Source organism: Amblyomma mixtum, chromosome 9 (assembly GCF_055824585.1).
Source record: "Amblyomma mixtum isolate Tamu chromosome 9, ASM5582458v1, whole genome shotgun sequence".
Lineage (NCBI taxonomy): Eukaryota > Metazoa > Arthropoda > Arachnida > Ixodida > Ixodidae > Amblyomma > Amblyomma mixtum.
The window spans coordinates 10,797,354-10,821,941 of NC_143020.1; the positions used below are offsets into that span (position 1 = coordinate 10,797,354).

General features: G+C 53.0%; 1 protein-coding gene across 1 annotated transcript in view; it reads left to right on the plus strand.

The window, feature by feature from the left end:
• Positions 1-24,588, plus strand: part of LOC149328296 (uncharacterized) — a 63,999-nt gene that overhangs the window by 31,518 nt on the left and 7,893 nt on the right. Inside the window, exon 6 of the mRNA XM_089559675.1 lies at positions 1,695-1,777. Coding sequence (XP_089415801.1) covers positions 1,695-1,777 — 83 coding nt within the window. The remainder of the gene's footprint in view (positions 1-1,694; positions 1,778-24,588) is intronic.

A 24,588-nucleotide genomic window follows, 5' to 3' on the forward strand; every position in this document is an offset into this window, starting at 1 on the left:
GCTGGGATTGAGTATCAAAAGGTTGTTACGTACGGGTTGATCGCAACAAGGGCAATTGTTACTTCCGCACAAGTAGGCCCTATGCTATAGAAAGGCAATCAATTTTTGCTTTGAAGAATAGTTAGATGAATCGATTGTAAGGGTCTCATTCAAGGTAACGTATGAGAAGTCCGAGGGAATAGTTAGCATGTGTTAGGGTCAGGTGAATATGAAAATGTGCCTTTCGGCAAAATAGAAAGAGCAACAGAAAGTACACATATGTATTCCTAAATTACATATTATTTATTATAATGGACTCAACGGTTTGAAATGAATACGCTGTGGAAAAAGGTCACTTTTCGTTTAGACAGGTGTGGAAAATTAACCAGGCCGAGAACGATGAGCTCACTGTATGAAGGTCTGAGAAAGGATACTCAGTACTGTCACAAAAAAATGTTGCTGTATATGACACAAATGCCGCAGATATTCAAATACGACGTATCGCTTTGTAGGATAGATGATTAGTAGAGTAGAAAAAGCGAGCTCTCAAGCACATTATATTCATTTACTGGAGACGTGATATGAATAAATACGTTTGTGTTGCCAATGATCTCAACTGATTTCCACACCAGAACAAACCTTCCCTTTAAGCCAGAACATGAGGATGACTATTAAGCTCTATTAGTTTCTTCCGACACCTCTGATGAAGAACAGAGTTGAATTCTTTAGGCCAATCCGGAAATGCTGTGTGACATGATGACTGATATTCATGAGTAAAACCAGAAATGAGTGAGTGTCCGAAGAATCCCTCGCGGAAGACTTGCTGTTACTTGAATTTATGTTATTTTGCTGTGCACGAAAAAATACGTCACAAAGCGCTCATAGAAGGTAGTTCACCTAAGATTTTCCCAATTTTTAAAAATCGGCGTTTTCAGTCAGGAGAGCACATTTTCGGCATAGCATTGACAAGGGAGTTGTACATCAGAATACAGTTAAGACATGCTAACTAGCACGCTGCTTAAGTAACATTTGATAGTTAACTTCTTGACTATTACCGGTAGGTTTCTTAATTATTGATACGCCTGGAGGCCACCGTAATTAATATCCATATCAGTTTTCAGAACCTCGAATATGCGGTTATCCTTTGCGATATGTGGCAAAAAATTCTGGCTATATCGGGCTGAAATGCGCTTTCGAGAAGCATGCAGGAAAAGCAACCTCTCCAGTGCACGGAAGTCGAAACAGCCAAAATTTGTTGAGCTACAGCGCTGAGACTATCCGCGTATTCGAAATTCTAAAAGCTTATATGGATATTACTTGTGGTGGGCTACACGCCCCTCATTAAAAAAGAGCTTGACGGAAGTAGTTAATAAGTTAACTATTCAATTTCAGTTAACGAACCTTCTCGTTAGCACGTCTTATCCGTATTCTGATGTACTAACTCTGCACCGCTGACAATGCTATGCCGAAAAAAGTGCTCTTCTAACTCAGAAAGCCCATTTTTATAAGCTGTGTAAAGTCTCAGGTGTAACATCCTTTATATACTGCGCTGTCTTCAAGAAGTCCCTCGATGGATTGTTTTGTTTATTTCGAAGATTAATCACATTTCACGCTGAGAACAGTACGGCGAAATTGCAGGATTTTTCTCGCTTCGCCCGCTTGGTGCACCGTGTTTTCTAAAAGAACTCCTGTTTGTGTTTCCTCTCTGTTCTTAGGACCATTTAATGGACATTTTCATTAGGTTTGGACCCTTCGCTTGGGCGCTATATCAAGGGACATACAAGAAGGGCACGGGGCCGTAAGTAAGGGCATCGATGCGGTTTACATCACAATTTCACTGGTACAAAAAAATCTGGCACCTATAGAAAACAAACACAATTTTCGAACTTTCCTGCGTGGCAGCAGCATTGAAATGACATGCAGCAGCTGTCAAAGCACAATTCCGACCAACTTGCGCTAATCATAGGCATTAGCATGGGAGTAATTTGTTTCATTTCTTTCTGCTATAGAAAGCACCACAAATCAGTGCAATGACTTACAAAACGAGGAATCATGACGGCATACGGGCGTATAGGGCTTGCAAAGTGCCCTGATATCTAGAAGACACTTCGACACCTAGGAAAACTAATTTTTATGAAATAAGGAATTCTTGTGCATCTTTCGTCGGCTTCGCCGTGGTTTCGAGGCAACCATCTGTTAAGTTAGCCCCGAAGGAGTTCTCAGAATTTTGTCAGAAAGATTAAGAAAGAAGCATCGACCACTGAATAAAAGCAAATGCTTAAAGACTCTGCACTAGCTGCTTGACAATATTTTTATTTTTCTTCAGTGGTCGATGTTTCTTGGCTGATATGATGTTAATTCTCGACAAGAGGAAGTGCCTCCAAACAGTCAACTTCAAAAACGTATCACACGCACCAACCTTTTTTTATATCCACTTTTATTTTTATGTTTAATAATTTCGATTAGTTGTACAGTGACGTTAGTTTCAGTTTCACTTTATTGAACATACTGGTCGAGATTATTGGTGCCACTTTCATGCACCAGACGCCCCCTACAAGCCGCGAATCCAGTCAAGGACGCACCCCTAATGCGCAGACCGAGTCAATCAGGTCAGTAACGGACTGAAAGGCCTGTCACCCAAATTTGGACATCTCCCTGACCGCTATGAAACCAGAAACGCAGGCGTTGACACAATGCATCCGCCAGCATTGAGAGCGCTGTTTTTGTTTCACCATCAGCGCTGAACCAGCTCGCTTCACCGCCCTTCTTCATAAGGATGCCAAGGTCTTGCTGCAGTGAATGCAACTCATGGCCGTTTTCAGTGCCTGGGACGCTAACTCCAAGCAGTGTCAAGTTACCTTGCGATTGCAGACTGCGAGAACGCGGTTTCTAAATTGAGAAGCATGCATCGGTACGTCTTGTATGTACGTGACGTAACCTTCACTGGAGGTCTGAGCACGCGACTCAAGGTGTTTTTGGGCTGCGAGCTTCGAAGCATCTGGAGGTCCGAACAGAGCACGAAGCTTTTCCTTGAAGATGTCCCAACTGGTTAGTTCGTCCTCATTGGTGTCGTACCATTGCCTTGCTGTGCCAGATAAACAGAAAATTACGTTTGCCAGCATGACGGTGGGGTCCCACCTGTTATGGGTGCTGACACGTTCGTACATGGAGATCCATCTCTCGACGTTTCCAGTTGAGGCACCGGAAAAGATGTCGGGGTCACGGGGATGAGCCATGACCATGAATGTAGTGGCAGTGGCACTTGGCCAGTCGCCGGGCTTCTTCATTGTAGCGGTCCCGGTGTAGCGACCGCTGCGAAGCTCCGTGTTGGGATAGGCCAGAACGAGAGGAACGGGAAAGTCCTCACCTCCACCAAGATGTTACGTGGCAGGAGGCGTTCATGCCACGCAGAACACTGGTGCACTCACGCTGAACAGAACACAAGCACAGGGTGCACCGGATGCCAAAACACAGGCCACTGCCCAGGATTCGGAGCCCGAGCACGCGCCAAGCGCCCTCTCACTTCGTCTGCCTCATCTTCTCTGAGTCGACCCGTAGCAAAATGAACATTCAAGGCGGAATTTCTGCATGCTTCCGCCAACATGTTTCGCAAGGAAAACGTGGAACATCTTCTACAGAACTGCATCGAGCACTCAAAGTAGAGTTTAACGTTGTATGTCGAAAGGAAAGTATTGCCGCAACAATCAAAAATGTTACCACAGCTTGGGACAGCCCACAGATACGCACCGCTGAAGATCATTATCGCGCTGGAGATATGGAACACCTGAATTGACCGCAACTTGAAGGTGTCGTCTATAGAACGCAGGTATTGGTTATGGAAAGAAGTATTGCAGTTTCCCTGGCAGTTGTCCTCCTCGAAGATGGTAAAACTGCTGTCCTCACCAGTTCCAGCAATGAACACCAACACTGAATAAGGGAAGGACTACGACGTTTCTTGAAGTAAACACAGGACACAAATGCGTGCACAGTTTAGCTAGCGCATCGCCAATGGAATGCAACGTCCCTGTTGGCCTGAAACACGAGGTCAATTAGGCCTTACACCAAAAGGGCCAAAAAGAACTGCGGGCCATACTGAACCGTTAACTCAGCACATTTGCGTTATTGGCACGCGTAGGAAGCACACATTCTGCAGAGGTATCGTGTCTTGACAGAAGAAGCTGTCTGACCGCTTCGTCCGTCATCCTGGCGGATTTTCCCAAAGAAGACGCCGCTATCAGGACTCAAGTCCAGGCAAAGCTGGATACAGACGTCATTCTACAATATCGAAGCCCATGGGCAGCACATGCAGTCCTAGTAAAGAATTAAGATGGGACGTTGCGGTTCTGCGCCTCCTATCGTCATATAACGAAGTCACAAGAATGTGTCTATTCCGTGCCCAGAACTCACTGCGCCTTGCACCGCCTCTTTGACGCCAGATATTTCTCCTGCTTAGACCTGAATTGCTGGCAGATCGAGGTCGACGGTAGGGACGAAGATAAGACGTATTTCATCGAATCAGACAGAATTTGAGAGTTCCAATTGCTTCTCTTTCGCCATTGCACCAGCAATGACCGCACCAGCAACGAACACGTTGCTGCCGATCTCAAGTGGCAGAATTGTCTCGTATACCTGGTTGACGTGATTGGCTTCGCCATGAACTTCAACGAGCAACTTCGTCGCCTTGATGCAATCCTGACGTTGCCTTCACGCAGTCACTTTGCCTTACAATGAAACCAAAAATGTCATTTCGCGTTCTGGGAGCTGAAGATTTCAGGTCTCAGTAGTGAAGGTGAAGGTTGCGCAAACACAGGACGAACCGCAAAGAAAAGACACAGAGACACGCACAAGCGCTTGTGTGTGTCTCTGTGTCTTTTCTTTGTGGTTGGTCTCGTGCTTGCGCAACCTACACCTTCAACACAACATGTACCAACTAGGCCCAACTGAAGTTTTATTCAGTAGTGAAGTCGGGCGGCGTCCTCCAGTATCCAAATAAAGCAGCTTCCATTGCAAATTTCGCGGTCACGCGTGACCCGAACAATTTGGGCGTTTCCTAGTCTTATGAGCGAAGGAAGCGCCAGTGATTGCGAAAAAAATAGTCGAAAATCGCCACGCCCCTTACCCTCCTGACCGAGGCTGATGTGCCGTTCTTCTAGTGACCTGAAGATGCAGGCGTTTCAAAAACTCTAATGTGGCCTTCAGACACTAACTGTTCTGGCGCATTTTCACAAAAAAAAAGCTGACAATGTACGCACGATGCGACAAATGTAGGTTTCGGCACTGTTTTGGTTCAGGTACAGAAATCACAACAAGGTGTTATTGACAACCCAACCCAGGATTTGGGCAGGAGCGAAGTCAGCTACTCTGCCACACCTCGCCATCGTATGGTAAATTTGCGGTAAATGGTTTCGACCGTACCTCAAAGGTAGAACTTTCAAAGTCATGACCTACCATCCGGCACTTCGATAGCCAGTTAACCTCAAGGATCCCTCAGCGCGTCTCGCAAGATTATATTATATTCTTGGAGTCGGAGGATTCCTCCGACTCCAAGAATATAATATTACCGTGACGGCTCATTCAGCTCCGGAAGCCGCTGTTGACGACGACGCCTTTGTGAATGCACTCAGTCGCACAAACTTCGCCGAAGAGCAATGCAGTAACCGAGATGTCCTGGTCTCCAAATTCTTCGTTCATCAAATTTGTACTGGGGCCCACCGCACCAGATGTTCTGATTATATACCGAGCGAATGCATTTTCTGCTGAGCTAATGCGGCACATTCCTGTTTTAATTTGCACACACCAATTCAGGACGACCTCATACCACCCCCAAACAAACGCACTGACGGAACGTCTAAGGAAGGCACTTGCAGACATTCTGTCGATTTACGTAAACGTGGACCATAAAACTTAGAACGAAGTGTCACTTTATGTCATAACCGCGTACAATACAGTCATCGAAAAAAACAATCGGCATGACACCGTTCAGCCTAGTTTACTGATAAACGGTAACGACAACGCTCGATGTCACGTCGCCACTTTTCTACAAGGTCCCGAAGATATTCGCCAGCTAGCAAGGCGCCTCTCTGAAGCAGATAAATACCGCAGCTGCGCGTCGCTCCCTGTAAAGAAATTGTGTAATATTGTCACGTAGTGGTGACTGCAGTCCGGCGAACAGGTACACAGCGAGAATGTCTTCGAAACGAAACTCTTTAGTCGGGCTGACTTGCGCCCGCAAAGAACTGAATCATTCGGCGGTGGCGTAGCAGCAAGCGTGCTCGGCGTCGTCGAACAGAATGCCCGCCGCTGTCGGCCATGCTCTCTTTAAAGCTGATAGCGAACATTCGAGATAAAGCTTGGGAAGTTACTAGAACATTCTGGCACAAAATAGAATCGGCTCCGCCTGGATGCGATCAATCGAGATAAATCTAGGCGCGTCTTGCGCCACAAACGAAGCGATAAAGCGGCGTGCCGGCAGCCTTGAAGCATGAACAAATAAACACAACCAACAAACGCTACAAAGATTCGTGGCATTACTTCTCATAAATGCACACCACCGAGCCCAGATACACCGTCTCTCTACCTCCGAGCAAGGCAGAGACCTCCTCAGCCTTTTCGGACACACCATTTCCCAACTACCCCCGCTTCAACCATCTGCTCCCCCGTGGAAAAGCCTCCCGCGTCTTACTGTAAAACCCATTCCACGCCACATGTCTCCAACGATAAATCCCGGGCGGCGTGAAGCACTGGCGAACCATTTACCCGTACTGGGCCACGACACTTACTATACCGATGCCCATATCCTCGAGCACCAAGTAGTTACTGCAGTAGTCGGCCCTCGAAGCACCTCCACACATCTCCACACAGGAGTGCCCTCCTCAACCGACGCAGAAACTCTGGCCATAGCAGAGGCGATTACGCTTCACGACCACCTGTCCTCCACCATCACCATACGTGCAGACTCTCAGGCTGCCATACGCTCATTCGAATCTCAAAAACTCCCTCCCCATATCCTAGACACTTTGCTGCAATACCTAACAGCCCACCCTACGCTCCATGTCCGCCTTGAATGGATTCCTGGTCATCAAGGTATACCGGAGAATGAGCTTGCTCATGCTCTGGCCCGTGAAAAAATACCACCGGGCCCTCCGACTGCCTGGCCAGCCCATTATAATCCCAAGGCAGACCGCGCTACACACCGACAGGACCGCCGCGAACACCTTCGCAATTTGCGGCACATGCGACGAACCCTTCCGTCACCCTCCCATTTCCTTTGCCGTGCTGACGCCTCTCTAATTCGACAGGCACAGACTAACTCCCTTCCCTGCGAACTGTATTCCCACTATATCCTTCATAAACCTGGCAAACCCGCCTGTCTCGTGTGCGGAGAGCATCCCTCCAACATTCATACATATTGGTTATGCCCCCGCGCAACTAACTCTCCCACCATACCTTCCTCGCATACCTTGCCTCCCCCCTTTCACCTCACGTGGGCCCGATGGACCGCTCCACCAACCTCTCTGCAGCCCACCCTCTGGCCGCTCCTCGCCGCCTACATCCGACGCATCCAAGGGACACGTGGCCCTACTCTGCCACCGCCGATAAATAGCGCCCACCAAACGGGCAACTAAGAAGGCTCGGACTTGAGCTGAAAAATAAAAGTTATGTCTCTCTCTCTCTCTCTCTCATAAATGCTGCGCTGCTTAGTTGTACAGGTGCAGGCAAAAGTAAATGAAAGGCGACTTTGTGAAAAAAATTTAATTTCTTTAAATGTACAGCATAGTGGTCCACGCTTGTTGGTGCACATTGCAATTCGCAAAATCACAATCAGGCTGCCCATATGTATTCAAGGATGCTTGAAATGGGGGGCCAATGATTAAATTTATTCGTGAATATTGCCTTTCATTTACTTTTAAGTGCACCTTTACACTAAGGAGCGGCATTACTCTCCTCTGAAAGAAGCATGGACTCGACGCTTTAGAACATACGAGGTCTGTTAGAAAAGTATCCGACCTTTGCCCGAAGAAAAAAAACTGGCTTAACTGGAGCGCTAAAAACCTAATAACCTTCAAAGTAGTCTCCTTGGGACTCCATATACATCTCCCAGCGGTGCTGCCATTGTTGGAAGTATTCTGAAAAGGCCCTTTTCGGAATGGAATTTAGCTCTGCTGTCGTTGCAGCCATAATGTCCATTCTTTTCTGAAATCGCGCTCCTTTCAATGGCATCTTGATTTTAGGAAACAGCCAGAAGTCGTAGGGGGACATATCAGGAGAGTAAGGAGCCAGTTGAACTACAGGAGTCAGGTTTCTCGTCATAAAAGTCTGAATCAAATGCGAGGAATGTGCAGGAGCAATGCTGCGAGGGATGCGCCAATTTCTTGTTGACCTCAATTCCGGTCTCTTGCGCCGCACAGCACCACGTAGGCGATGGAGGACATTCCTGTAGTACTCTTTAGTCATTCTTTGACCCTGTGGGGTGCGTACTCGTGGTGTGCCACACAGAGGGAGTCAAAAAAGCAGTCAGCATCACTTTGACATTGCTGCGCACTTGGCGGGCCTTCTTTGGTCTTGGTGACGTGGAATGCGTCCTCTGTGACGACTGGGATTTGGTTTCCGGGTCGTACCCGTACACCCAAGACTCGTCACTAGTGATTACGGCGTCGGTAAAGTCAAGGTAACTGTTTGTGGAATCCAGCATCTCCTGTGAGACTTCAACACGAAGCTGCTTTTTCTCCACCGTCAGCAGCTTCGGCACGAACTTCGCCGCAGCTCTCTCCATGGCCAAATCTTCGGTGATAATGGAATGTGCAAAAAAATCGCTGATGTCCACCTCTTCCGCAATTTCTCGGATAGTCACACAACAGTCCCGCATCACCACAGCGTTCACTTCGGCAATTACCTGGTCATTTCGGCATGTTGATGGCCGACCGGAGCGTGGCTCTCTCTCCACGGATGTGCGGCCGTCTTTAAACCAGTTGCACCACTGCTTAATCTGTGTGCTGCTCATAGCATCATCACCGAAAGCCGCCTGAACATTTCGAATGGTTTCCACTTGGCTATCGCCAAGTTTCTGGCCAAATTTGAGGTAGTAACGCTGCTCCTCTCGCGCCGCCATTTTTCTTGCAACAAAAAACCGACGAGAGCACTGCGCACTGCCTCACTCAAACGCTGCTTCCCAGCTACTGACGCTATCGGCAGGCGGGAAAAAATTCGTGCATGCGCACGAGGGTTCAAGGTCGGCTGCTGTAAGCGCGTTTGTTTCATATCCATCAGGTGTTCGCAAAAAAAATAAAGTCGGATACTTTTCTAACAGACCTCGTAATGCGGCTAATTAACAATAAAAAATGGATTGTGCAAAAATAAACACCGAATGTGGAATGTCTTTTAGCGTGCATGATAGGGCTTTAGGCGTACGACATGGACTACTTGTGGTCGTACGCGGCGTCGCTGGGATGCAGTCATTTGGTTAGGAACGATTTCATAGTCCAATTCACTTAGCCGACGAAGGACCTTGTACGGGACGAAATGACGGCGCAAAAGCTTTTCACTCAATCCTCGGCGGCGAATAGGCGTTCAAACCGACTCGTTCTCGTGGCTTGTATCCCGTGTTGCGTCTTCGTAGGTTGTAGCGTGTGGCGTCGGTCCGCTGCTGGTCCTTGATCCTTAATCGGGCAAGTCTTCCGGCTTCTTCTGCGCGTGGTAGGTAGGCGGCGACGTCGACGTTATCTTCCTCGCTAACGTTCGGCAGCATGGCGTCCACCGTGGTCGTGGTCTCTCTGCCATTGACGAGCCTAAATGGCGTCACCTGGGAGTCGCTATAATGATCCACTTGTTTCCAGATGTTGATTTCGGGAAAGGGCCAAGCAAGTCCATGCCGACGTGCTGAAGGGCCTCGAGGGGGGTTCAATGGGGTTCAGAAATCCTGCTGCTCGGCTTGGAGGGGTCTTTCGTCGCTGACAATCTCGGAAGGTTTTCACATACTGTGCGACATCGGTAGACAGTCGGGGCCAGTAATACTTGTCTTGAATGCGGTGGAGGGTGCGAGAAAACCCGAGATGTCCAGCTGTCGGCTTGTCGTGCGAGGCCTGAAGAACTTCTCCGCGCAGACTTACAGGTACAACAAGGAGGTAGGCTGTCTTGTTCGCAGCAAAATTCTTCTTCACGAGGAGATCGTTCTGTAAACAGAACGAAGACAATCCTCGCTTGAACGAGGCCGGGGGTGAAGAAACCTTGCCTTCCAAGTATTCGTTGAGCCATTTTATGTGGGGGTCCGCGCGTTTCTGTTCTACAAAAGAGCTGGAGCTGATGGGTCCCAGAAAGGCGTCCTCATCGTCATCCGGCGGTGGCGCATCTACATGGGCTCGTGACAGGCAGTCGGCGTCAAAGTGCTTGCGTCCGGACTTGTAAACGACGGTTACATCAAACTCCTCTAGCCGCAGGCTCCATCGAGCGAGGCGGCCAGAGGGGTCCTTCAAACTTTCGAGCCAGCACAGTGAGTGGTGATCGCTGACCACCTTGAACGGTCGTCCGTACAGGTATGAGCGGAATTTCGATGTAGCCCAGATGATGGCAAGGCACTCCTTCTCAGTAGTAGAATAATTAGCTTCAGGTTTGGACAGGGAACGGCTGGCGTACGCGATGACCTTCTCCGCTCCGTCAATTTTCTGAGCGAGGACAGCGCCCAGGCCCACACTACTTGCTTCGGTATGGATTTCAATCTCGGCGTTTTCATCGAAGTGCGCGAGGGTCGGTGGAGACTGTAAACGACACTGAAGTTCTTTGAAGGCTTTCACGTGGAGCGCTTCCCATTTAAATGGCATGTCTGCCTTTGCCAGGTGGGTCAGTAGCTCGGAGATGCGCGAAAAGGTCTTCATAAGTGGTCGGTAGTACGTGCACAGTCCGAGGAATCCGCGAACAGCTTTCTTATCGGCCGAGGATGGAAATATTGCGATATCAGCGGCCGTACTCCCTCCTTGCTATCGATGTGGCCTAGAAACAGCAGCTCTTAATAGGCAAAGTGGCACTTCTCTGCTTTCAAGGTTAGGCCGGACGATCTTATTGCGTCTAGTGCTATTTGCAGCCTTTTTAGGTGTTCCTCAAAGTTAAAGGCGATGCCAACGACGTCATCTATATATACCAGACAAACCTGCCACTTCAGGCCTGCCAGCACTGTATCCATTACTCGCTGAAATGTGGCTGGTGCGGAACAGAGACCAAATGGCATCGCCTCGAACTTGAAGAGGCCATCTGGAGTGAAGAATGCGGTGTTCTCGCGATCTCTTCCATCGACCTCAATTTGCCAGTAGCCGCTCTTGAGGTCCATCGATGAGAAATACCTGGCATTGCAGAGCCGGTCCAGTGTGTCGTCGATGCGAGGGAGGGGGTAGACGTCCTTCTTTGTGATGTTGTTCAAGCGCCGGTAATCAGCGCAGAATCGAAGAGCACCGTCTTTCTTTTTCACCAGAACAACAGGTGCCGCCCAGGGGCTCTTTGAAGGCTGAATAACGTCGTAGCGCAGCATTTCTTCCACTTGGTGCGAATGGCTTGTCGTTCTCGAGGCGACACTCTGTAGGGGCTCCGTGCGGTGGTTCAGGGACCCAAAGGGGGTCTAACACACTTGCTATAATAAAGTGTTTCTCTCTCTCTCTCTCTGGCGAGAAGGTCGGGCGGGCTGGTCGGTTATAATACGATGCTTGGCAATCGGCGTTTGTCGGACCTTCGGCGGTGACGAGAAGCACTCGCTGTAGCTTCGAAGGAGATTGCGGATCTGGTCTTGTGTGTTCCGGTGCAGGGCTGGGTTTATGTCGAAAGTGGCCGAATACTCTTGGTCAGGCAAATCTTCTACGGATGGGTAGGAGAGCGCGAAGAAGTCTCGCACGTCAGATATTTCTTCGAGGAATGTAATCGCCGTTCCTCTGTTAACGTGCCGGTATTCTTCGCTGAAATTAGTCAGCAGTACTTCGGCTTGTCCTTTGCGGAAATGTGCGATGCCTCTTGCGATGCCCATTCCTCGGCCGAGAAGCAACTGCATGTTCCCCTCGATAATGGCTTCAGTGTTATTTGCTTCCGTGGCGCCTACGGTGATGATGACGCTTGAGCGGGGTGGGACAATCACTTGGTCCTCCAGAAAACTAAGCGTAACGTGATGTTCCGCAGTTCTCATCGACGGGATGACCTCGTCCGTGGAAAGCGTGATCATCTTTGATCGCAGGTCGATGATCGCTTGATGATCATTAAGGAAATCCACGCCCAAGATCACTTCGCGGGAGCATCGCCGTAGCACTACGAAGGTCGCGGGATAGGTATGCCCCTTGAGAGTCACTCGCGCTGTGCATCGTCCTGAGAGCGTAATGAGGTGGTCCCCTGCGGTGCGAATTTGTGGGCCATCCCAAGCGGTCGTTACTTTCCTCAGTTGCGCAGCGAATGGTCCATTCATCACCGAATAATCGGCTCCTGTGTCAACTAGGGCGGTGACTTTCCGGCCGTCGATAACCACTTCTAAGTAGGATGTCCTGGCTGTGCAGTTGCACGTCGTCCTCGGCGTCGGGTCACGGCTTCATCGGGTATGTGAATCGTGGGTGGAGCGTGTGGTCGAAGCTTTTCTTGATGGCGGCGTCGTTTTGAAGGTAATTCGCGTCGTAGTCGAGGTTGTCGTATGCGGCTTTGGCGTAATGGTTGCGGCGTCTTCATACGGTGTGATCGTTGGAGAATCTTCGTCATTTCCTCGGCAAGCAACCTGATCTCCACAGATTGCTTTGTTTAGTTTCCCCTACGGGTGATAGGGGACCTTCCTTGGACAGCCGCGGTGCAGGTGCGGCTCGGTGATGCAAAACGTGCGGTGGACGGCGACGGGGAGCGGGAAACAAGGCTTGACGACACGTACTCCCCTCCGCGCAAGTAGTCGTCGATTTCCCGTGGTCGCTGGCCGGGGAGCGGTCGTGGGGCGTCGATGGCGAAACCTCGCAGGGTGATGCGTCTCTACGGGCAGTGGCGGAGTATGTGCCCGGCATGGTGACAATGGAAACAGAGTGGGCGGTTGTCGGAAGTCCTCCACTGGTCGCATTTCCTAGTTTCGTTGCTTCGCTCGTATGGTGGGCGGGCGGGAGCAATAAGTCGTCGTTCTTGTAAAGCTGGTGACTGTCGAAGAGGGCTTGGTCGGTCTCGTCGGGGCGCAGGACTGCGTAATGCGGCGGCGTAGTTCATGGCGTCAACTTCCGTTGGTGTCGTCTGTGACGGGGAGCCAAGTGCATGCTGCACTTCTTCACGGATGATGTCCGTGGGCAACGCCCCCTGAGTCTGCTGCGTCTGCTGCGTTGGGGATGGCAGCAGACGACGGAGTTCTTCGCGAACAATTTCGCGTATCAATTCTTGCAGCTTATCCCCGCTTGCAAAGGTATCTTCAGGGCGGCTTGCCGTCAGCACTTGAAGTGGTCGATTGTAGTGACGGGTCTCGGCGTCAAGGGCCTTTTCAATGGTGGAAGCTTCAACTAAAAACTCGGCGACAGTTTTTGTAGGATATCGGATCAAATCGGTGAACAGTTCCTCCTTACCGCCACGCATCAGAAAGTTGAGCTTCTTTTCCTCAGTCATGTCAGGGTTGGAGCGCCTGAAAACGTGTTTCATTTCTTCTGCATACACAGTCACGGTCTCGTTTGGAAGCTGAATTTGTGACTGCAGCAGGAGCTCCGCTCTTTCCTTCCGTACGACGCTAGTGAACGTACCCACTAACTGTTTCTTGAAGGTCGCCCAAGTCGTGAAGGAAGATTCGTCGTTTTCAAACTACGTTTTCGCAGTGCCATCCAATGGAAAATAAACGTTTCGTAGCTTGCTGCTGTCGTCCCAGGCGTTCAGCGCTGCCACACGGTCGTACATGTCCAGCCAGTCTTCTACATCCTCGTGTGGTTTTCCACGGAAAGACGGATGCTCACGGGGCTGGCGAAACACCACGGGCGTTGGCTGTGCACCAGATTCCATTGTGAGGGGAATAGCTGGATAGCAGGTCAGCCCCTCTAACAGATGTCACCTAGTGGTGACTGCAGTCCGGCGATCAGGTACACAGCGAGAATGTCTTCGAAACGAAACTCTTTATTCGGGCTGACTTGCGGCAGCAATGAACTGAATCACTCGGCGGCGGCGTAGAAAGAGAAGTTTATTTTTTTCTAATGGCAACAAAAAAAAACAAAGCAAAACTGCTGAACTCAATGCTCTGATTAGTCAACCCCATGCGCAGTGACGCAGCACTGAGCACGTCAGTAAGGCAGTAAGAAAGCCGACACTCGACCGCCGCGCAGGACGATGAAATATGTCGACCATTTGCGCAAGAACTCAGCCTCACTCATTGACAGTGCGTCCACGCATGCTTGCTCAAAGAGGCGCGTGCGGAGGCGCTGCAACATCGGAAACATTGCTCTTCGCGGACGCCCATTTAAGGAAGCCGCTCCACGCTGCCGCCACAAAACGAACATGCCGACACATAAAAGCATATTTGTAAACAGTTCGCGTGAACTAGTGCGCGCTTCGAGGCGGGTTAGAAACATCCGTGACACTAGTACCCAAAAGGTGCGCGCCACTACCCAGTCGAACATAGCGTGCCGCAACGTTTCTAAAAGACCGCATTGCGGGCATCGGGCGGAGGGCGCCACGAACCACGCCGCAAGGCGGTCTCTTGTGGGCAGGACCCGCCAGCCTCGCAGCCAGCCGAAGTCCCTGACATCTGCAGGAAGCGCAGCTGAGGTCAGTTGGCGCCAGCGTGCCCGTCTCGATTTCTGGAGTTGTTCGCGGGTCAGCTCAGCGACCGTTCGTGCTTCACACATCCTGGAGGGCGGGGTTTCATCAACATCCAGATCGGGCACGCTGGCAGTCAACGACGCCAGTGTGCGACGCACGTTAACGAAAAATTTCGGCGGCTGCTCGGCTGTAGGGCCAACCACGTGTTGTGTAAAAAATACGTTACGCGCTGTACCCAAAAAGTATGTGAGGAGTGTTCTCCCGGGATAGTCTGGATTGCGTACAAGATCTCGTACTCCTCGCAAGGCGAGCACATTGCACATGGTGCGGATACAAGGTATACCAAACCCACCCATGTACGATGGAAGGCGCATGAACATTCGTGACACAAGTTCGGTTTTGCCCGCCCAAACGAAAGAGCCACAGGCCGAGGTTAGCCTGCGAGCAAACGTGCGCGGTGGGTTTGCGACGCGGGCGACAAAAAAACATGCGGCTAGGATTGTAGACTTAACTATATAGCAGCGCTCTGCCATTGAAAGGCGCAAAGTTGACGCCACCGAGAGGCGTTTCTGAGCCTTCGTGCGGAGGTTATTCCAGGTTTCCCGGGCTACTGCTCCGCTGGCGAGGAATACTACTCCCAGGACTTTCACTCCCTGCACCCACTCCACCTCGCCCGCAAGGTTCGGTGTGAAGGTGCCCCCCGATATCTCGCTGTACTCGAGAAACAGCCGCGAAAAAGCGGCGTAGCTATCCTCGTATTTGAGGAAAAGCGACACGTCGTCGGCGTAGGCGGAAACCTTGATTTGGCCCTGGCCAGGCAGAGGGAAGCCGCGTATGGATGGGCTGTTGTTAATGCGCCGGATGAGTGGATTCAGGCATAACACGAAGAACGTTGGGGAGAGAGGGCATCCTTGCTTTATGCCCCTGGTGACTGAGAAGGTAGCGCTCTAGTGGCCGTTTACGGAGAGACGAGCATTCAGGTCTGCGTAAAGTAAGCGCAGCCTCCTAATAATTTGCGGAGGGAATCCGAAGGCTTCGAGGACTCCGAACAAATACGAGTGTTCCACCCGATCGAATGCTTTCGCCTGATCAAGCGAAACAAAGCACCCGCTGAAGCCCGTCCTGCTGGCAAATGTGAACAGGTCTCTTGTGAGTGTCAGTGCATCAAACACAGAGCGGTCAGGCACGCTGCTGGTTTGAGCCCGGTGAATTAGGTGAGGCAGAATCGTCCGCATTTTTTTGTTTAGTAAAGATGCGACGATTTTGTAGTCTGCGTTTAAAAGGCTTATGGGCCGCCATGCTTGCGGGTCGGATTGGTCACCGCCCGCTTTCGGAATGAGTATGATGCGACATTCGCGGAAAGAGTTTGGACGTAACCCATCCGCGAGAAAGCCGTTGACCATCTTCAGTAGTGCTCCTTGGATCTGGTAAAAAAACGTTGAATCAAAACTTGTTGGAATGCCGTCTGGACCGAGGGCAGAGGCTGCATTCATACTCTGCAGGATGGCGTGCAGCTCTTGGCTTGTGACTGGTGTGCAAAGGTTTTCCTGCAGCTCTTCAGTTACTCGTGGCAAGTTTCCAAAAAACCTTTGTAGAAGCCCCTCATACCCATCTTGAAGATGTAGCCAATTACCCGTCGAGAACAGGTCCGAGAAGTGGCTTGCGAAAATCGCGCAGATGTCGGACGTGATTCTGCTTTGTGTGCCGTCTGGGAGGGTCACGAAAGGCACAGTAGCGGGAGCGAATTCCTCTGCCGTGCCTGCGCGTACGTGTCGCAGCACAGCCGGGTCTGATATAGGCCGCCCGAGCTGGTGTGCGGGACCTGCTGCCCGTGATGACTGGCAGAGCAACACGTGATAACGTGCTTTAAGTAGGCTCAGGTGATCGCTCATGGCAAAGGTTAAGGGTGCTCCCCTTTGCACTATACGGATGCGCTTGAGGGTATCATTCAGTGCATGAGTTACACGGCGTCTGCGGTCTTGACCGGCCGCCACCAGAGTTGCCTGCCAACGAGTCTTGAGTGTGTCCCAAGAATCAGTCGCAACGAAGCTCTTGCACGATGCGGCCAACGCCGTACGCAGCGACGCCAGGCTTTCCGCGTCTGCCAGTGGGCTCGTGTCCATGCGCCACGTAACAGTACGTGGGGTGCCCTCACCAAAGTCGAGCCTGACTGACAAGGGGTGGTGATCGGAAAACACCGGCGTGCCTGCAGGGAACGCGAGAACCTCGCAGCTGACGACAAAAGAAGCGAGCTCAGGTGGAAAATAGAATTTGTCTATCCGACTCGCTGACTGTGCTCTCTCCCACGTTGCTGCAAAGGCATCCCCGTGAAGCTGCACCCAGGCGTCAGACAAGCAGAACTGAGTCACGAGATCGGGGAGCGCGGGGGCACCGGAATAACGGCGACCGTGACCCTGTCCGCGGACGTCACGGTCGATGTTAAGTACACAATTGAAGTCGCCGACGATGAAAGTGGGGTAGGGATCAAGGAGGAATGAGTCGAGGCGCTCAAAAAAATCGCAACTACTAGTCTGCCGTGCTGGCGCGTATACAACCAACACACGTACCCGCCGCTTGTTTAGTGTGAAGTCGACCGAAAGAGTGCGGCCGTCCAGCCCGAAAGTGCAATGAGCACCCGCGCGCAGGCAGGGATTTACAAAAACGACACCAACACCGCACATATGAGAATCAGTCAACGAAAAATAAGCGAAAACAGAAAACCGGGTGGTGAAATTCAGCACATCAAGTGAAGTACGGAAGTTGCATTCCTGTAAAAACAGGATGTCGACGCCCCTGGCCCTGGCAAAGTGCATCACCTCTCTCTGTCTGTCTACGGATTGAAATCCCCGAACATTCAGGGAGAGGAGATGCACAACCGCCATGACTGCCAAGAGCACCGACGGCATAGCATACAACCTAAAGAGCGCTGCCATGGGCGGCGCTTGACGCGCGCGGCACTTTTTTGCTAGAACGTTCGTTAACAGTCCCTTCGGATTCCGATGATTGGGGGTGGGCACGTTTGTAGTCGGGTCTTGAGAAGTCCATATTTTCGGGGTTGTCGGCGCTTGTGGCCTCGCTCACTGGTTGCTGCGTTGTCTAGGCGACGCTCGCAGCTGAAGCCGATGCCGACGCCAGGGTCGCCGATGGTAGTGTGTGGCTGGCTGGTGACGGGAAGCGTGCGTCGTCCGCACCTCGAGGAGTCGTCGGCCCTGACACCTGCCCGCACGTCAAGTCGCCTGTCAGGCGGAGCAGCGTGACTTTGTCCGGTACGTCCACCAGGTCGCCCGACGCCACGCTCGACTCATCGCTGCTGCTCACGGTGTCGTAGTTGTCTGTGCTGGGAAGCGGCGCCAAGGGCTCGGCGAAAACTGCAGCGAACGGCTCCACTTCGTTTGAGGGTGACCCCTCGTGGTGCTGCTCCTTCCTGGGCACCTCCGTCGCGGTAGCGGATTCGGGCTCCCTCGGGCGGCTGGTCGTTGGGTGCTCGTCGGCAACCGACGTCCGGACGGCTGGTGTGCTCCGTGTTTCTGCGGCCACGTTGTCCTTACTGAGGTCTTTCCTCGAGGCGGCGGCCGCCGCATAGGACCGTGGCCGCAGGCAGTCCACTGTGGCGTGGCTTCCACCGCAGCGCCTGCAAGCCGCTCCGCATCCGGCCGTGTCGTGGCCGAACACCTCGCAGCGAGCGCACCGCGGCGTTCGACACGCCGCGCCGATGTGGCCGTCCTGCCCGCAGCGGGAACACACCTTCCGGACGCCTCGGTAGTCAAACATGACGCGCTGGCCCTGGACGGTCAAGAAGTTCGGCACCGCCTGCTTCATCTCGATCCGGACCACGCGCGTCCCGTTGCCGACATGACGACGGCCCTTGAGGACGGGGTGGGTCTTGTCCAGCACCTTGCCGTAAGAGCTAAGTGCTGCCGCCAGCGCCGCATCTCCCACGTACAGCGGCACACGAAAAGCCGTCACGTGGACCACGGCGAGACCCACGCAGGCTACTGGGACGGAAGTGCCGTTAACGTTGAAGGCGCCTTCCACTAGCATCTTCTCCGCCGCCGCAGCCGAGGCCAAGGCGACGCAGAACTTCATGCCTCCATGGTGTTGGAGGCTCTCTAGCCCTTTCGGGCCGACAACCGACTCGATGCCGTCGACGATGTCGTCAGCCGTCGCGTCGGAAGTAACTTGGAACTGGAAACAGTGCGCCTTTGGGGCGGCGCACGGAACACCGGAGGGGCAGCAGGTCCCGGGCCTCCCGTGACGTCACGGGCGGCCGACTGGGCTGCTGCTTGAAGCTCACGAAGTTGCCCGAGCACCGGCAAAGGCACGGCGCCTGGGCGGGGAGGCTGGTTGCGGGACCTCAGGGTCGCAGTTGATCCGGGGCCCGCCTGCACTTGTCGTTGAAACTTCTCAGGAAGCCAGCGCCGAAAAAAAACTTCGCTGGTTCTGGACGAGCTCGGGCATAGAAAGAGTTTATTTTTTTCGAAAGGAACAAAAATACGAAACAAAACAGTTGAACTGAAGTCTGATCTTTCAAGCACATGCGCAGTGACGCAGCACTGAGCACGTCAGTATGGCAGTATGAAAGCCGACACTCGACCGCCGCGCAGGACGATAAAGTATGTCGACCATTTGCGCAAGAACTCAGCCTCGCTCATTGTCAGTGCGTCCGCGCATGCTTGCTCAAAGAGGCGCGTGCGGAGGCGCTGCAACATTGGAAACATTGCTCTTCGCGGACGCCCATTTAAGGAAGCCGCTCCACGCTGCCGCCACAAAACGAACATGCCGACACACAACAGCATATTTGTAAACAGTTCGCGTGAACTAGTGCGCGCTTCGAGGCGGGTTAAAAACATCCGTGACACTAGTACCCAAAAGGTGCGCACCACTACACAGTCGAACATAGCGTGCCGCAACGTTTCTAAAAGACCGCATTGCGGGCAATGGGCGGAGGGCGCCACGAACCACGCCGCAAGGCGGTCTCTTGTGGGCAGGACCCGCCAGCCTCGCAGCCAGCCGAAGTCCCTGACATCTGCAGGAAGCGCAGCTGAGGTCAGTTGTCGCCAGCGTGCCCGTCTCGATTTCGGGAGTTGTTCGCGTGTCAGCTGAGCTACCGTTAGTGCTTCACACATCCTGGAGGGCGGGGTTTCATCAACATCCAGATCGGGCACGCTGGCAGACAACGACGCCAGTGTGTGACGCACGTTAACGAAAAATACCGGCGGCCGCTCTTCTGTAGGGCCAACCACGCGTTGTGTAAAAAACACGTTACGCGCTGTACCCAGAAAGTAGGTGAGGAGTGTTCTCCCGGGATAGTCTGGGTTGCGTACAAGATCTCGTACTCCTCGCAAGGCGAGCACATTGCACATAGTGCGGATACAAGGTATACCAAACCCACCCATGTACGATGGAAGGCGCATGAACATTCGTGACACAAGTTCGGTTTTGCCCGCCCAAACGAAAGAGCCACAGGCCGAGGTTAGCCTGCGAGCAAACGTGCGCGGTGGGTTTGCGACGCGGGCGACAAAAAAACATGCGGCTAGGATTGTAGCTAAACTATATAGCAGCGCTCTGCCACTGAAAGGCGGAACGTTGATGCCACCGAGAGGCGTTTCTCAGCGTTCGTGCGGAGGTTAGTCCAGGTTTCGCGGGCTACTTCTCCGCTGGCGAGGAATACTACTCCCAGGACTTTCACTCCCTGCACCCACTCCACCTCGCCCGCAAGGCTCGGTGTGAAGGTGCCACACCTTAGTGCCTTCTTTTTTCCCCTGTTCAATAGGGCCGCTGATATCTCGCTGTACTCGAGAAACAGCCGCGAAAAAGCGGCGTAGCTATCCTCGTCCTTGAGGAAAAGCAACACGTCGTCGGCGTAGGCCGAAACTTTGATTTGGCCCTGGCCAGGCAGAGGGAAGACGCGTATGGATGGACTGTCGTTAATGCGCCGGATGAGTGGATCCAGGCATAACACGAAGAATGTTGGGGAGAGAGGGCATCCTTGCCTTATGTCCCGGGTGACTGAGAAGGGAGCGCTCTGGTGGCCGTTTACGGAGAGATGAGCGTTCAGGTCTCCGTAAAGTAGGCGCAGCCTGCTGACAATTTGCGGCGGGAATCCAAAGGCTTCGACGACTCCGAACAAATACGAGTGTTCCACCCGATCGAATGCTTTCGCCTGATCGAGTGAAACAAAACACCCGGTGAAGCCCGTCCTGCTGGCAAATGTGAGTGCCAATGCAGAAAACACAGAGCGGTCAGACACGCTGCTGGTTTGAGCACGGTGGATTAGGTGAGGCAGGGTCGTCCGCATTCTTCTGTTTAGTAAAGATGCGACTATCTTGTAGTCTGTGTTTAAGAGGCTTATGGGCCGCCATGCTTGCGGGTCGGAGGGGTCACCGCCCGCTTTCGGAATGAGTATGATGCGGCATTCACGGAAAGAGTTCGGACGTAACCCATCTGCGAAAAAGCCGTTGACCATTTTCAGCAGTGCTCCTTGGATCTCTTAAAAATCGTTGAATAAAAACTTGTTGGAATGCCGTCTGGACCGGGGGCAGAGGCTGCATTCATACTCTGCAGGATGGCGTGCAGCTCTTGGCTTGTGGCTGGTGCGCAAAGGTTTTCATGCAGCTCTTCAGCTACTCGTGGCAAGTTTCCAAAAAAGCTTTGTAGAAGCCCGTCATAACCATCTTGAAGATTTAGCCAACTGTCCGTAGAGAACAGATTCGAGAAGTGACTTGCAAAGATCGTGCAGATATCGGACGCGGTTTTGCTTTGGGTGCCGTCTGGGAGTGTCACGAAAGGCACAGTAGCGGGAGCGAATTCCTCTGCCGTGCCTGCGCGTACGTGTCGTAGCACAGCCGGGTCTGATATAGGCCGCCCGAGCTGGTGTGCGCGACTAGCTGCCCGTGATGACTGGCAGAGCAACACGTGGTAACGTGCTTTAAGTAGGCTCAGGTAATCGCTCATTGCTAAGGTTAAGGGTGCTCCCCTCTGCACTATACGGATGCGCTTGAGGGTGTCATTCAGTGCATGAGTTACCCGGCGTCTGCGGTCTTGACCGGCCGCCACCAGAGCTGCCTGCCAACGAGTCTTGAGTGTTTCCCATGAATCAGTCGCAGCGAAGCTTTTGCACGATGAGGCCAACGCCGTACGCAGCGACGCCACGCTTTCCGGGTCTGCCAGTAGGGTCGTGTCCATGCGCCACGTAAGAGTACGTGGGGTGTCCTCACCAAAGTCGAGCCTGACTGACAAGGGGTGTTGATCGGATTTTACCGGCGTGCCTGCAGGGAACGGGAGAACCTCGCAGCTACGACGAAAGAAGCGAGTTCTGGTGGAAAATAGAATTTGTCTATCCGACTGGCTGACTGCGCTCTCTCCCACGTCACTCCAAAGGCATCCCCGTGAAGCTGCACCCACGCGTCAGACAAGCGGAACTGAGTCACGAGATCGCGGAGCGCGGGGGCACCGGAATAACGGCGACCATGACCCGGTCCGCGGACGTCACGGTCGATGTTAAGTACACAATTGAAGTCACCGACGATGAAAATGGGGTAAGGATCAAGGAGGAAGGAGTCGAGGCGCTCAAAAAAATCTGAACTACTAGTCTGCAGTGCTGGCCCGTATACAACCAACGCACGTACCCGCCGCTGGTTTAGTTTGAAGTCGACCGCAAGAGTGCGGCCATCCAGCCCGAAAGTGCAATGAGCACCCGCGCGCAGGCAGGGGTTTACAAAAACGACACCAACACCGCACATATGAAAATCAGTCAACGAAAAGTAAGCAAAAACAGAAAACCGGGTGGTGAAATTCAGCACATGAAGTGAAGTACGGAAGTTGCATTCCTATAAAAGCAGGATGTCGACGCCCCTAGCCCTGGCAAAGTGCATCACCTCTCTCTGTCTGTCTACGGATTGAAATCCCCGAACATTCAGGGAGAGGAGATGCACAACCGCCATGACTGCCAAGAGCACCGACGGCATAGCATACAACCTAAAGAGCGCTGCCATGGGCGGCGCTTGACGCGCGCGGCACTTTTTTGCTAGAACGTTCGTTAACAGTCCCTTCGGATTCCGATGATTGGGGGTGGGCACGTTTGTAGTCGGGTCTTGAGAAGTTGTCGAAGTTGTTCGGGGTTGTCGGCGCTTGTGGCCTCGCTCACTGGTTGCTGCGTTGTCTAGGCGACGCTCGCAGCTGAAGCCGATGCCGACGCCAGGGTCGCCGATGGTAGTGTGTGGCTGGCTGGTGACGGGAAGCGTGCGTCGTCCGCACCTCGAGGAGTCGTCGGCCCTGACACCTGCCCGCACGTCAAGTCGCCTGTCAGGCGGAGCGGCGTGACTTTGTCCGGTACGTCCACCAGGTCGCCCCACGCCACGCTCGACTCATCGCTGCTGCTCACGGTGTCGTAGTTGTCTGTGCTGGGAAGCGGCGCCAAGGGCTCGGCGAAAACTGCAGCGAACGGCTCCACTTTGTTTGAAGGTGACCCCTCGTGGTGCTGCTCCTTCCTGGGCACCTCCGTCGCGGTAGCGGATTCGGGCTCCCTCGGGCGGCTGGTCGTTGGGTGCTCGTCGGCAACCGACGTCCGGACGGCTGGTGTGCTCCGTGTTTCTGCGGCCACGTTGTCCTTACTGAGGTCTTTCCTCGAGGCGGCGGCCGCCGCATAGGACCGTGGCCGCAGGCAGTCCGCTGTGGCGTGGCTTCCACCGCAGCGCCTGCAAGCCGCTCCGCATCCGGCCGTGTCGTGGCCGAACACCTCGCAGCGAGCGCACCGCGGCGTTCGACACGCCGCGCCGATGTGGCCGTCCTGCCCGCAGCGGGAACACACCTTCCGGACGCCTCTGTAGTCAAACATGACGCGGTGGCCCTGGACGGTCAAGAAGTTCGGCACCGCTTGCTTCATCTCGATCCGGACCACGCGCGTCCCGTTGCCTACGTGACGACGGCCCTTGAGGACGGGATGGGTGATGTCAAGCACCTTGCCGTAGGAGCTCAGTGCCGCCGCCAGCGCCGCGTCTCCCACGAACAGCGGCACACGAAAAGCCGTCACGAGGACCACGGCAGGACCCACGCAGGCTACTGGGACGGAAGTGCCGTTCACGTTGAAGGCGCCTTCCACGAGCATCTTCTCCGCCGCCGCAGCCGAGGCCATGGCGACGCAGAACTTCATGCCTCCATGGTGCTGGAGGCTCTCTAGCCCTTTCGGGCCGACAACCGACTCGATGCCGTCGACGATGTCGTCAGCAGTCGCGTCGGAAGTAACTGAAAACTGGAAATAGTGCGCCTTTCGGGGCGGCGCACGGAACACCGGAGGGGCAGCAGGTCCCGGGCCTCCCATGACGTCACGGGCGGCCGACTGGGCTGCAGCTTGAAGCTCACGAAGTTGCCCGAGCACCGGCAAAGGCACGGCGCCTGGGCGGGGAGGCTGGTTGCGGAACCTCCGGGTCGCAGTGGATCCGGGGCCCGCCTGCACTTGTCGTTGAAACTTCTCAGGAAGCCAGCGCCGAAAAAAACTTCGCTGGTTCTGGACGAGCTCGGGCAGCAACTAGCGTGGTCGGCGGTCGTCGAACAGAATGCCCGGCACTTTCGGCCGTGCTCTCTTTAAAGCTGATAGCGAACATTCGAGATGAAGCTTGGGAAGTTACTAGAACATTCTGGCACAAAGTAGAATCGGTTTTGCCTGGATGCAATCAATCGAGATAAATCTAGGCGCGTCGTGTGCCACATACGAAGCGATAAAGCGGTGTGCCTACAGCCTTGAAGCATGAATAAATAAACACAACAAACAAACGCTACAAATATTCGCGGCAATATTGTAGGTGAGTTACACTAAAGAATCTTTTGAGGAGTATTTAGGGCCAAATTCGAATTGCTGTGGTGTGGAATATTATAGTTACGAGGACTGCC